At 42.5% G+C, this 13,169-nt stretch overlaps 1 protein-coding gene across 2 annotated transcripts; it reads right to left on the minus strand.

Moving 5' to 3' along the window:
- Window positions 1-294: 294 nt before the first annotated feature.
- On the minus strand, window positions 295-10,599 carry LOC135507613 (zinc finger protein 329-like). 2 transcript variants are annotated; one of them, XM_064927166.1, is made up of 6 exons: window positions 10,083-10,598; window positions 4,428-4,558; window positions 4,176-4,349; window positions 2,230-2,394; window positions 1,892-2,013; window positions 295-846 (listed from the first exon to the last, which is right to left on the minus strand). In XM_064927166.1, exons 1-5 carry the CDS (start codon window positions 10,363-10,365, stop codon window positions 1,897-1,899), a joined length of 870 nt encoding a protein of 289 aa, XP_064783238.1. In that variant the 5' UTR covers window positions 10,366-10,598; the 3' UTR covers window positions 295-846; window positions 1,892-1,896. The 2 variants fall into 2 exon arrangements, with proteins under 2 accessions (XP_064783238.1, XP_064783237.1); XM_064927165.1 differs by lacking the exons at window positions 295-846; window positions 1,892-2,013; window positions 2,230-2,394 and having other exon boundaries at window positions 2,765-4,349; window positions 10,083-10,599.
- Between the last annotated feature and the right edge of the window lie 2,570 nt (window positions 10,600-13,169).

Here is a 13,169-nt window from a genome sequence, read left to right on the forward strand (position 1 = left end):
AGCCCAGGGTGACCTGCTCTGTTCATCATGGATACTGTGGTGTTTGTATCATAGGAATAGGAGGGTCTCTATCAGCCCCAGGCCCTGCTCCATCCCTGCACTGATACTGTGAAGAGAAGAGTCTGGGCTGCAGACTGGAGCCTCTGTCTCTCTGATGACCACCAGGACTGAGGTTGTTCAGTCCACCTGTCCACTGGTTGTGTTCTGTGTGGTGGTGGAGTCTCTGTCCCTCGTAGTTCGGTCCTGATTCTAACTTCTCTATCTCTATGACTGTGATTCAATTACCCAACAATATGGAGCCATTGGAGTTTATTATAAAAAATACCCTTGCTTTGATAAAATACAATTTAGAATACTTTGGAAAAGGTTCTACATTACACTCATCTTTATGTTCTTATCTCAATCTTTCTTATTCTTAACTTCCTGTCACGTAAACATGAAATAAGGCACGATCATTTCCTCATTATAAAACATCAGCATCAAACGTGACAGGTTGTCAACTCTTCATCAGTGAAGCATTTTTTTTACAGACACCATCACACCAACCATATCGACTGTCTCATCATACTCATTCTTTCCTCAGTTCACCTCATCCAGTTCCCCACTACATCCAAAACCAACAGAATTAACTACAAACTAACTAGTACTACATTACATGTCAAATACTCTATACATGGGTCTTGTGCATTTTCTGCTGGTGTATCCTGAGGTAGCTCCCCTCTCCCATGTGGACCTTCAGGTGCATCTTCAGCTGGTCCTGGCGAGAGATCCTCTTCTCCCACTGTTGGCAGCTGTAGGGTTTTCCGCCTGAGTGGACTCTGTGGTGCCCCGCCCCTTCAGGCGGTGCTGGTGAAAAAAATCACAATCTTAATTTTGTTCTTAGTTCTTCAAAGTAAATAAGACATACTTTTATGACTGAATACCAAATATCAATCTTAGATCATGTATTTTCAGGTAAAGCAACTGCTCTCTACCCCTCTCGTCGCGCCTTCTTTGGTCTCTCTATCTCAGACCGGACAAGTAGGCATGCAATGGATTATGGTCATTGTAGTTAATTACCACGTTTTCTGTGCTAAACTACAGAAAATATTGTCCTGTTGGAAACTACTACTCTCTACTACATTGCACAATTTGGGCTTGATCTGACTTCTCTAGAGACACTGCTGCATTGCGGTCACAGAAAAAAACGAATGGAATTTAAATAATTGAACCAACATCAGTCAATTAGTTGTTTAAAATTGGAAAGATAATCTACATTTCTGTTAATTGAGCAGTACTACTGGTTGGAGAGCCTGTTCTCACACAGGGGGCCGCCAAATTCTTTCTCCCCTGTGTGCATCCTTTAGTGGATCTCCAGCTGTTTGGGGAAACTGAAGGTTTTCCCACAGAACAAACACAGGAAGCACTTCTCTTTGCCACAGGATCTTCTGATTGCGTTACTACTACTGTCATTTGTCAATGGGCTTGTGTAGCTATTTAGTGATGAGGCACTGGCATTGTCTGAGGTCTGGTTTAACATTAGGAGAGTGTGAGGAGGATGAAGGCCAGGGAGTGTCTGTGTTGTCTCAGGATCCATGTTCCAGTTGATAGATCCTATAGAAGGCAGGCTGAAGGCAGCACCTGTTAGGGGGTTAACCTGAGGCGCCATCAGTCTCTCTGAATCACAACAATAGGAGCAGGACGGAGCATCGCTATTCTAGTCTGTGACTGTTCTCTCCCACCAAATAAGACACTTCTCCATCGACCAAACCTATGCCTCACTCTGGTGTCAGCCAGTCTGTTGTCATGGACACTAAGTTTGGTTGTTGTTTTGTAATCAACTGTGTTTCTGGTTGTGGTTAACAGTGTTGTTCCCCAGCCCAGAGTTGAGGATGCTGCCCCACCCACTGACCTCCACTATGTCACCTCTGGTCCTGGCCTGCTCAGTGATGCCGTCCCCCAGGCCCTTGGCTTCACTGGTCTGGGAATCCAAGATGGCCTCCCAGTCTCCTCTGTTAGCCTCCAGCCAACCACCTGCAGGAAGCGGTTCGAAAATAGACTTTACAAACATGACAGAGAACTTTCTACATGTGGAGATTTTTGAGTCAAGTACCTGGTGAAGTTCATCCATTATAATGTGTGTTTTTCTATGTAAACATAAGTTGTGTTGATCAGCACTCCTACTCAGAAGCTTTGTGGATACAGGCCCTGACCTAATACCATTCAGACAGTAGTTCACAGTAGGCTCACCTTAGTGAGACTGTGTGTGGTCCTGTGCTGCTCAGCTGGTTCCTCTGTGGGTTCAGGAGGAGGTGTAGTCTGGTTGTCCTCCATGACCATGGTCCCCTCAGGGTTCCCCAGACCCTCCTCACACCCATCCTCCTTCACCAGCAGCACCTCTGGACCCTCCTCCTCCTGGAAGAGAGTTGTAATACAGATTACACAGACATACACTCCTTCAAGTATACACACAGATAATAAACACACTTTTAAAATGTGTTTCTCCATCTCTACTACATTTGAGTCCTATACTGTAGTTATAGAATGACTTCACTGTTAAACTCATCATGGTGGACATAAATATGATGTGGGTAATAATAGTCAAAAGTCATCATCAGACAAACCTGACTAAACTATAATGACGTGTACAGTAGATGTTTGTTAGTGTGTGGGTATGTGTAGGTATATTTAGTGTATATTGGTTATAAAGTGCTCTTGGGTGTATGTAGAATAGGGTGAGATCAGATGTGATGTATACTAAAGACAGATTCAATGAAAGTTAGAGTGAAAAGTCCCATTTTGTGTTTATTAAACATAAACAAGTGTTAAATACACCATATGAAAACCACACATACACATCTCAACTAAAAATATGCAAGAATTTAAAAAAATTAAATAGTTTAATGGAAGTAATCAAATAGGCATTTGTGAACATATATCCTACACAGTACAAACACAATAAGTATCAGACTTTTTAGGCTTATATGCCTTATATATCACACAATGTCTGGATGCAATATTCTACCAAGGAATATTCAACAATGAAATCTGTTACTCTCGTTATTCAAAATTCATCAGTGGATCTTTTCTGCTGACAATGCACATTAATATTTCTCTTTAATTCAAGATTTGATCTAAACCTCAGAAGCTATCGAGTGGAATGAATACTTAATATGTTATAGAGTGGAATGTTTTTTCTGCTGGTGTATCTTGAGGTAGCTCCTCTCTGAGAACCTCTTCCTGCAGTGTGTACAGGCGAACGGCCTCTCTCCCGTGTGGACTTTCAGGTGCATCTTCAGTTTGTCCAGACGGGAGAACCTCTTCTCACACTGGGGGCAGCTGTAGGGTTTCTCCCCTGTGTGGACCCTCTGGTGCCTCTTCAGGTCACCAGCCTGGGCGAAGCACATGTGACACTGGTTACAGCTGAAGGGTTTCACCCCTGTGTGGAACCTCTGATGAATCTCCACCTTCTGGAGGCAGCTGAAGCCTTTGTTACAGAACATGCAGAGGAACCGTTTCTCTTTACTACTGTCTGATGTTGCTCCCCCTTCCCGAGCCTGGGCTCTAGCGCTGTCGTTTGAGTTCAATACCTGATCGAAAAGGCTGTGTGAATCGGAAGGCCCCATTGATGTGGACACTGGGTCCCGATCCTTGAGTGTGTGTAAAGGGGAGTGGGTCGCGACATTTGGATTTGTCTCTAGACTTTCCCTGTAATCTAAGAAGTCTCTGCCTTGTGAGTGTCCGTCACCTAGGTGACTATCTGCATTCCATGTGAGAGAAATGTCACCCTCCATTTTCACAGTCACTTCATCAATGACTATAACCTCCTCTTTCTTATCTAGGCACCCTTCAGAGTATACACTACTAGTGTACCGGTTCCAGTCCCCTCTAGACAGATTATTCTGTGTCTCTAAACACAAAGGCATGTTGCCAGAGTCCATCTCTGTAGAGTAAGAACAAGACGGATCATTAACACCAGTGTCTAACGCGTCACCCTCTCCACGGGAATGAACCGTCTTCTGGCTCTGGTGAAATAATGGTAAGTATTCGGAACCGGGAGCAGGAGGACAGCTGAGTGGCCCCAGTCTCTCTGGGTCTGATCTGTGGTCAGTTCCTGTGTGTAATAGCCTGTGTGTTTCAGTTAATGTCTTGGTGTTGGTCTCTGACTTGAGGGCGAAGTTCGGCATTCCACTGACCTCCGTGATGCAGTGTCGGATCCTGGGCTGGGCAGGGGAGGTGGGGTCCTCCGTGGCTACATGGGGCGCACCAGATGCTGCTCCAGTCTGGATGTCTCTGCTGTGCCATGGTTCCTCCTCTCCTTCAGACCCCTCCAGCTTGACCCCAGGACCTGCCGCCTCTGCATCTTCAGACTGACACATGAAGAGAGGAGTTTATTACCGGTACATGAGTTGAATTGGATAACAATGTCGTAGGGAATGTGCTCTAACCTCTATCACGATAACGTGCTGGGTTGAGGTTCCACTCCCCTCATCAACAGTGATTGGTTGGTCATCTCTCCATGTATTGTGTCCCACTGGCTTCACAAAGCTCCTGTGGCCTCCAGTGAGATGTCCTTCACCTGAGAAAGTGATTGGGGGGAAAGAGGTGGTTAGTTTAGCTACTGTCAATGCTCAACAATATATTTATTGACAATGTCTACAATTGGCAAGGATGTAAGTTAACATTTCTCATAACTTCTTGATATACTATTTAGTGATCGATGTATTATGTTCCATGCATCACATTGTTTTCATTGAGTAAATATTAGGAAATGCAGTACATGAAGAATCTGGTTATAATATCATTGTGTCTTTGTGCAAGATAGCTAAGTAATCAGGGGACTTATTACATATTATCCAAAAACTGACCAAGACCCAATTCTGGTTAACACATTTGAACACATGTGCGCAGAGGGGACACATGAGCAGAGGGGAACCGGGCGAAATGCCCTGAGCTGTGAATCCGCACTCACATTGTGACGTATTTTACTACGCCGTACATCATCTTCACGCAATCTCGTTCCACTACTGGACGGAGACAATGGCCTTTTCTCCGTAATTTCAATCAGGCAAATGAGGTTTACAGGTGGATCCCAAAATAAATGTGTAATGTGATAAAAAACAAAACAATTTAAGTTAACTGTGAAAGACATTTTATATATAAAAGGTTAAGTAGCATATCGTTGTTAAATGTGTGCATGCTTTTCTCCTCTGAAAATACAATAGCTGTTTCAAAGGGGGTGTGGCAGATAACGGCAATTTCTATAGGCAATCACATAGAGAAGTGCGATTAGACAATTCCTAAAACACTTTAGTCCTCACCTTTGTGCACAAAACACCAATTGAATTATATTTAAAATATATAATCACTCATAGCCAAAGATATTAACATTTTATATTCACCCAATGTCTGCCATGTTTTGGGATGACGTCGTCGCTGCTCCCTATGTGCTAGTGCGCATGTGATGTTAGTCTGTATAAACCGGGAAAACTACGGTCAGACATTTTAGATACAGTCTCCAGTTCTTATTATACGTCAGTGATTGACACGCTCCTCGACCACTTATCGGTTTCCGGATCACAGGGGAGAGAGACAACGATTACGATATACTGACAAGATACACATCTCTCCGTCCTAACAATGGGAGTTGTTGTCCACAAAGCCGCAAGGAGGGCTGTCTTGCTCCCAACTATCCTTTCTTTGGATTGGTGGATACGTCTCATTATTGTAATTATTTTTTGAATGTTCGATGAGGGTTGTTGACGTCAACCGCCAGTATTCAATGGAGAGAGAAGCTACACAACTAGCCTCATTACATTTATAATAGCCATCTTGAAGCAAATACGATACAAAATATTTCCCCCCCCCCCCCCCCCAAAGTTGCCGGGATGTCACGTCGTACTTACACTCGTAACGCCTTAAGCATTACGAAGCTTCTATTCGACCAAACAAAACTCACGTAGCAAATAAGGCAGAACATTTTTTTTGTTGCAAAATTCAACACAATCATTGACTTCCCTGCAAAAACTCATTGCTTGGTGGGCGAAAATGATCAAACGGAGGGAGACAGACAGATTTTCCTCCGAGTTGGGCCTCTCTGTGCCAGATGCCAAGCAGTTGCCAATAGCGCAGCTGTAGAACTTTGAGGATCTGAGGGCCCGTGCCAAATCTTTTCAGTCTCCTGGGAGAGAAGAGGCATTGTCGTGCCATCTTCACAACTGGGTTGGTGTTTGTGGACCATGATAATTCCTTAGTGATGTGGACACCGAAGAACTTGAAACTCCACTACAGCCCTGTCAATGAGAATGGGAGCGTTTTGGTCCTTTGTCTTGCTGACGTCAAGGGAGAGGTTTCCAGGTCACTGACATCATCCCTATAGACTGTAGTGTTGGCACATTTTACAAATGATAAGAGGCCAAGTATCGCAATACCACGGCAGAAAAATTCAGTGGCCTAGAGTCCTGTTCGCCCCATCCCCTCCAATGCTTGTTCCCGATTTCTAAACGTTACGCACGTGCTACACACAAAAAACGTCACTGATATTCACACTTCTACTCAATACATATTGGATTTTTACAGTTTGCTGTAAAGCTGCACACATGCCTGTCGCAAAGCTGTTTTTCTTCTCTGGCACTGCTGTGTGACACAACACTTGCAAAGCCTACCCAGACTGGCCTATGCACTGGTTATACCAAGGATGAAATGATATACAATGTATCAACATGGCTCACTTTCTGAGCTGCTCCAATGTATCAAATGTACAAATGTAACAACATACAACTGTGACTGCATCACAGCTAAATTCAATTTTTAAAAATGGAGGAAAAGATGAGCATTAAGAGCAGATGGAGAGAAGCAGGTAAGTGGTGCCTGGAATGGGATTGGCTGATTAGAAGACATTTGTTGCTAAATTCCTATTGCCACTACGCTATATTTGACTGGGTAAATAAGCATAAGCTACAGCTAGCTAGCACGGCAGTGCATAAAATGTGTTGAGCAGTTGACACAAAGAGAGAAAGACAATAGTTGGACAGTTTTGAACAAATACATTTCTTCAAAAATGAAGGAGAAGCAAGAAAGCGAGAGATATTTTGTATTTTTTTTTCCACATTTTCACTGAGCTAGTGAATGCAGCTAGCTAGTTTAGTCTACTCAAACACCCAGCTCAAACAGCAAGGGATGCCATGTTAGCTAGCTGGCTATGCCTAGCCAACACTAATATTCCCAAGTCAAGGTAAGCTTTTGGTTTTAATTTAATGCCACGAGGCCCGCCAGTGTAACTACTAAACTTTTTGCTAACTGTACTGCATGATTGTAGCGTGTTTAACACGTTAGTTCTAGTAGCTATGTTGACAACAAAGTAGGCTGTGTGTACAGCCTGGGTCACAGACAGCTGATGTATTGTACACTAAAGCCTGCAAGGAATTAACGAGCAGTGATCATGCTGTTTGTATGCAGCTGCAATGAAAGTGAACTGTGTTTGCGTGTGATCAGGGGTCTATTCCTTCCGCCGATTCCGTTGAAAAACGTTTCTTCAATAGAAGCAAACAGAACGGGGATAAACATAGCTGAATTTGTAATTTGCTGTAAAGCTGCACACATGCCTGTCGCAAAGCTGTTTTTCTTCTCTGGCACTGCTGTGTGACACAACACTTGCAAAGCCTACCCAGACTGGCCTATGCACTGGTTATACCAAGGATGAAATGATATACAATGTATCAACATGGCTCACTTTCTGAGCTGCTCCAATGTATCAAATGTACAAATGTAACAACATACAACTGTGACTGCATCACAGCTAAATTCAATTTTTAAAAATGGAGGAAAAGATGAGCATTAAGAGCAGATGGAGAGAAGCAGGTAAGTGGTGCCTGGAATGGGATTGGCTGATTAGAAGACATTTGTTGCTAAATTCCTATTGCCACTACGCTATATTTGACTGGGTAAATAACTTTATTTTGAGTTCATGTGGCTCAGACTTGAGCACTTCGAGTCCCAGTGCCCGAGTCCTGGTCCGACTTCAGCCACAGCAACTCGTGACTCGAGCACAGCGGAATCAAGGTTTAGTGACTCTACTACATCACTGGGGCGAAACACTGCTCTGTGTATTATCTATGTAGCCTGAATTAGGAATTTACATGGCCAGATAATTCTTATATAAGCAGGGTTGAAAGTAGATTTAATTTATTCCCGGTATGGACGAGCTTAGTCATAGATTTAAATATACAATCTCTGTTAATTCAATAGGATCTCTGTGGGCGTAGTCGTAAAGATCTGTTATTTAACTTTTAAAATGTATTACATTTTATTGTGGTATAAACACAACCAGTCATGTTTTCATCTGATCAGTGGAGGCTCATCAGGAGGAAGGGGAGGGTCATACTCCACAGTGAATTTAATTTTTAAAAAAAATTAAAACCTGAAGAAAGTTAACCTTTTAAGATAAAACTATACTCAATATATTCACATCTTACCAAATAATTGATTATAAAACACTGTTTTGCAATGAAGGTCTACAGTAGCCTCAACAGCACTCAAAGGTAGCACCATGGTGTAGCCAGAGGACAGCTAGTTTCCGTCCTCCTCTTCAATACAAAACCTAGAAAGCTCATGGTTCTCACCCCCTTTCCATAGATTTTCACAGTAATTATGAAAACGTTCAGAGGACATTCTCCTACCTATCAGAGCTCTTGCAGCATGAACTGGCATGTCCACCCAATCAAAGGATCAGAGAATGAATCTAGTACTGAAAGCATAAGCTACAGCTAGCTAGCACGGCAGTGCATAAAATGTGTTGAGCAGTTGACACAAAGAGAGAAAGACAATAGTTGGACAGTTTTGAACAAATACATTTCTTCAAAAATGAAGGAGAAGCAAGAAAGCGAGAGATATTTTGTATTTTTTTTCCACATTTTCACTGAGCTAGTGAATGCAGCTAGCTAGTTTAGACTACTCAAACACCCAGCTCAAACAGCAAGGGATGCCATGTTAGCTAGCTGGCTATGCCTAGCCAACACTAATATTCCCAAGTCAAGGTAAGCTTTTGGTTTTAATTTAATGCCACGAGGCCCACCAGTGTAACTACTAAATTTTTTGCTAACTGTACTGCATGATTGTAGCGTGTTTAACACGTTAGTTCTAGTAGCTATGTTGACAACAAAGTAGGCTGTGTGTACAGCCTGGGTCACAGACAGCTGATGTATTGTACACTAAAGCCTGCAAGGAATTAACGAGCAGTGATCATGCTGTTTGTATGCAGCTGCAATGAAAGTGAACTGTGTTTGCGTGTGATCAGGGGTCTATTCCTTCCGCCGATTCCGTTGAAAAACGTTTCTTCAATAGAAGCAAACAGAACGGGGATAAACATAGCTGAATTTGTACAATAGAAACTCTCGTTTGCAACTGTTGGATTAATGATTACAGGCTAGATCAGCTAGATGCAGACAAGTGTGCAAGGTGGTATTGAATGTGTCACTGTCTGTCACCTTGATTACTCAAATGTTTCTCTCGACCTCAACATTGTAAACTTTCATTCATAGGCAAGGTTGTAGCAACCTCATGATGGGTGTAGGGAAAATTTGAGTATCATGTAGTAACCTAAACCTATCGAAGTTACATTAAGCAGGGTGAAAGGAATATGAATGGCAGTCACCCAGTATGCTATAAAATAAATAAGGCAATGCTCAGCAGTTTCCCATGTGTATCAAGAATGGTCCACCACCCAATGAACATCCAGCCAACTTGACACAACTGTGGGAAGCATTGGAGTAAACATGGGGAAGCCTACCAGGGGAATGCTTGACACCTTGAGTCCATGCCCCAACAAAATGAGGCTGTTCTAAGAGTAAACATTTGGAAGGGGTTCCTAATTGTACACTGTATGTGTGTGATTTATGTTTATTATAGGTTAATGAGGCAATACAAATGTGATGTGACGAAAATGAAAGGGCATTTCATTGACTAAAATGGCCCACTGTTTTCGTCATTTTGACAATAACTCGACTAAATCATTACTCAAACGAATTTTTTTTAACTTAATATGTTTGTCAAAATGACTAAGACTAGATTAAATCTAACATTAACACCCTGCCTGCTAAATGTACCTCTTGCCATCGCTCTGTATCGGTCGAGGATCTTGACACTACTGGGACGACTGGCGAGGACGCGCTCTCGCATTGTCCTCTCTGCGCGCTCCCGTGCCACCTTCAGTTCCAGTAGCTGTAGTTTCCTCCGCAAAGCCCTGTTTTCTTTCTGGCTTTGAGTTATTTCCAAACGAAACACTGCATAGTCGTCGTCTACGAGTTTACATATATCTGCTACGGCTGCATTCGCTAGCATCTCCATAATGGAGGCTATTTGAGTGTGAAAAATCATACCGTTAGCCATTGTTAATAGCCGTTCTCGGTAACGCTTGCTAGCTATCAACCAAGTCCGGTCTCCAACGCGAATTAAACACTACCTGAGGTAACTAATGTAATGATATGCAGTTAAATTAGTCATATTTTAAGTTCCAGGGTGTTAATAAACGTCTAAATAACAACAAAAACGCTTTAGTGGAAAATGTTCTTGGTCACTGTTCACTTCCGTTTACACTGAAGTAAAAGGATCTTATGGGTTGGCGTCATAGTGCAAAGGGTGTGGTTAATTGAAAAAGTTATGCGCGCTGTTCTTTGAAATACTGCTTATCACCCATCCTATTCATAATCACTATCTTTGAACGAGCCTAGGATTACAGTCTCTCTGAAAATAGGTATTTACACAAGCCTGTTTCAAATGACAAGTTAATGAGGGGCATGTGGTTAATTACCCTCTTACCTCAAGACACTTCACATGATAACTATAATATTTTAGCTAAAGAATGGTCCCCAGATATCCACTGCTATGATTTCTCCCCATTGTGGACACTCCTATGTCTGATAAGGTTACTCAGGAAGGAGAAGCTCTTGTAACATAGTTTGCACTTGAAGGGCCTCTCATTGGTGTGAATGGTTTGATGCGACTTCACATAGTTTGCATAGGCGAAGCACTTCCCACGCGTAAGGCTTGTTTGTGTCAGTCCTAATGCTCAACTTCCCACCTTGTGACGCAATGACACCAGAGGCGGTAGAAGCAGGATCCACCACACTCAGGTGGTTAGTCTTTGAGCTCCCTCCTTGACCTCTAGTCATTGTTTGGGTGTTAGGATTGTCTACTGTGTTATAGGCTAGGTACCTCTCGTGGGGAACACCCATCGTGACCCTGTCTGTATTCGTGGGGTAACCATGAGCCAGCTGAGGAAGGCTAGACCCAGGCCTTCTATGAACCCAGTCACCAGGCATTAGATGAGACCCTGAAGGAGAAGACCGATTTGCTGATAGACTTCCACCAGGGGCTCTCCCACCACTCTCTGTGAAGGCTTAAGCACAGGGTGATTTGCTTTGTTCATCATAGATACTGTAGTGTTTGTATCATAGGAACAGGAGGGTCTATCTCTATCAGCCCCAGGCCCTGCTTCATCCCTGCACTAATACTGTGAAGAGAAGAGTCTGGGCTGCAGACTGGATCCATGACTGGAGCCTCATCTCTCTGATGACCACCAGGACTGAGGTTGTTCAGTCCACCTGTCCACTGGTTGTGTTCTGTGTGGTGGTGGAGTCTCTGTCCCCCATGGTTGGGTCCTGGTTCTGACTCGGAAAGGAAGAGTACCGGCTCCTGATCCATGTTCCTGCCCGGGGCCAGGGTTTGTGACCAGCCACTTCAGAGGTCCAGTCTCTCCTGCCAGTAACACTGGATATCAGCAGGTTCTCATGGACTGCAGACTATAAACAAAGATTGTTCATTAGAGCATATAAAGGTATATATAAGAAACCCTTTGCTGTACACACAGAAACATGACATATTATAAAATGTTAACCACAGTGAAGTGTAACTAACACTGATTCAAGAACCTAGCCATATGGAGCTATTGGAGTTTATTACTTTTATATATATATAAAAAGGTTCAAACAGTCTGCAAATGATACAAAATAACCAAGTTAGTCAGCAGAATCAATGTAGGTTTTCAACAAAATGGCATTAGAATCATTTTTATTGTACAAAACCATACGCGACAAGTAGAATAACTTCTCACTATGGTAACACTTGACCATTTCTGTAAATCTGGTACGCTCGCTTTGATCAAATTCATTTTAGAATACTTTGGAAAAGGTTCAACATTATATTACACACACCCTCATGTCAAATAAACATGAATTAATGCACTATGATTATCTAATACACCTAAAGGGACAAAGTTTGTCACTATCACTTTAGCATTTTACAGACATCATCACACCAACCATCATCTACTTTGCCTCATCATACTCATTCTTTCCTCAGTTCATCTCACTCAGTTCCCAGCTACGTCCACCCAGTTCCCAGCTACGTCCAATACCAACAGAATGAACTACAAACAAACTAACTAGTACTACATTACACATCACTACCCACTGGATACGAACTGGTTAAATCAACGTTATTTCAATGTATTGTGACGTGGAAAATACATTGGATTAGAAAAAAGTCAAAACATAAAAAAATGTATTTATACTTTTGAAACAAAACGTATTATCCACTTAACGAAAACACAAACAATAGACTAGAGAGTTGATCTATCTACAAGTCCAGCCCTGCTTAGCTATTCGTCATTGACCATTACCAACGCGTTATCGTTAGAATGGTTGTTGAGAAACGTCCACTTAATAGATTCACTGTTGCTATGGAAGTCATTCTGAAGGGTAGGTTAAACAGAGAAAATGAAATGTAACCCTTCTTCATGAATCATATATCATCAATGATGCTATTTAGGCCTATATAGCATTTGGAACGTCATCAACAGCTATTGTTTCAATTCAACCCAGTGTAAAAGTAAAAAGAGACAATACATATAGGCCTGGAGTTTAAGCTTTGGTTGGTTTCAAATGGAATCTAGAAGTTCATAATACATATGTTGGATCAACAGTGAAGAGGCGACTCCGGGATACTGGCCTTCTAGGCAGAGTTGCAAAGAAAAAGCCACATCCCAGAATGGCCAATAAAAAGAAAAGATTAAGATGGGTAAAAGAACACAGACACTGGACAGAGGAACTCTGCCTAGAAGGCCAGCATCCCGGAGTCACCTCTTCACTGTTGACATTGAGACTGGTGTTTTGTGGGTACTATTTAATGAAGCT

The sequence above is a fragment of the Oncorhynchus masou genome, chromosome 21 (assembly GCF_036934945.1).
Source record: "Oncorhynchus masou masou isolate Uvic2021 chromosome 21, UVic_Omas_1.1, whole genome shotgun sequence".
Lineage (NCBI taxonomy): Eukaryota > Metazoa > Chordata > Actinopteri > Salmoniformes > Salmonidae > Oncorhynchus > Oncorhynchus masou.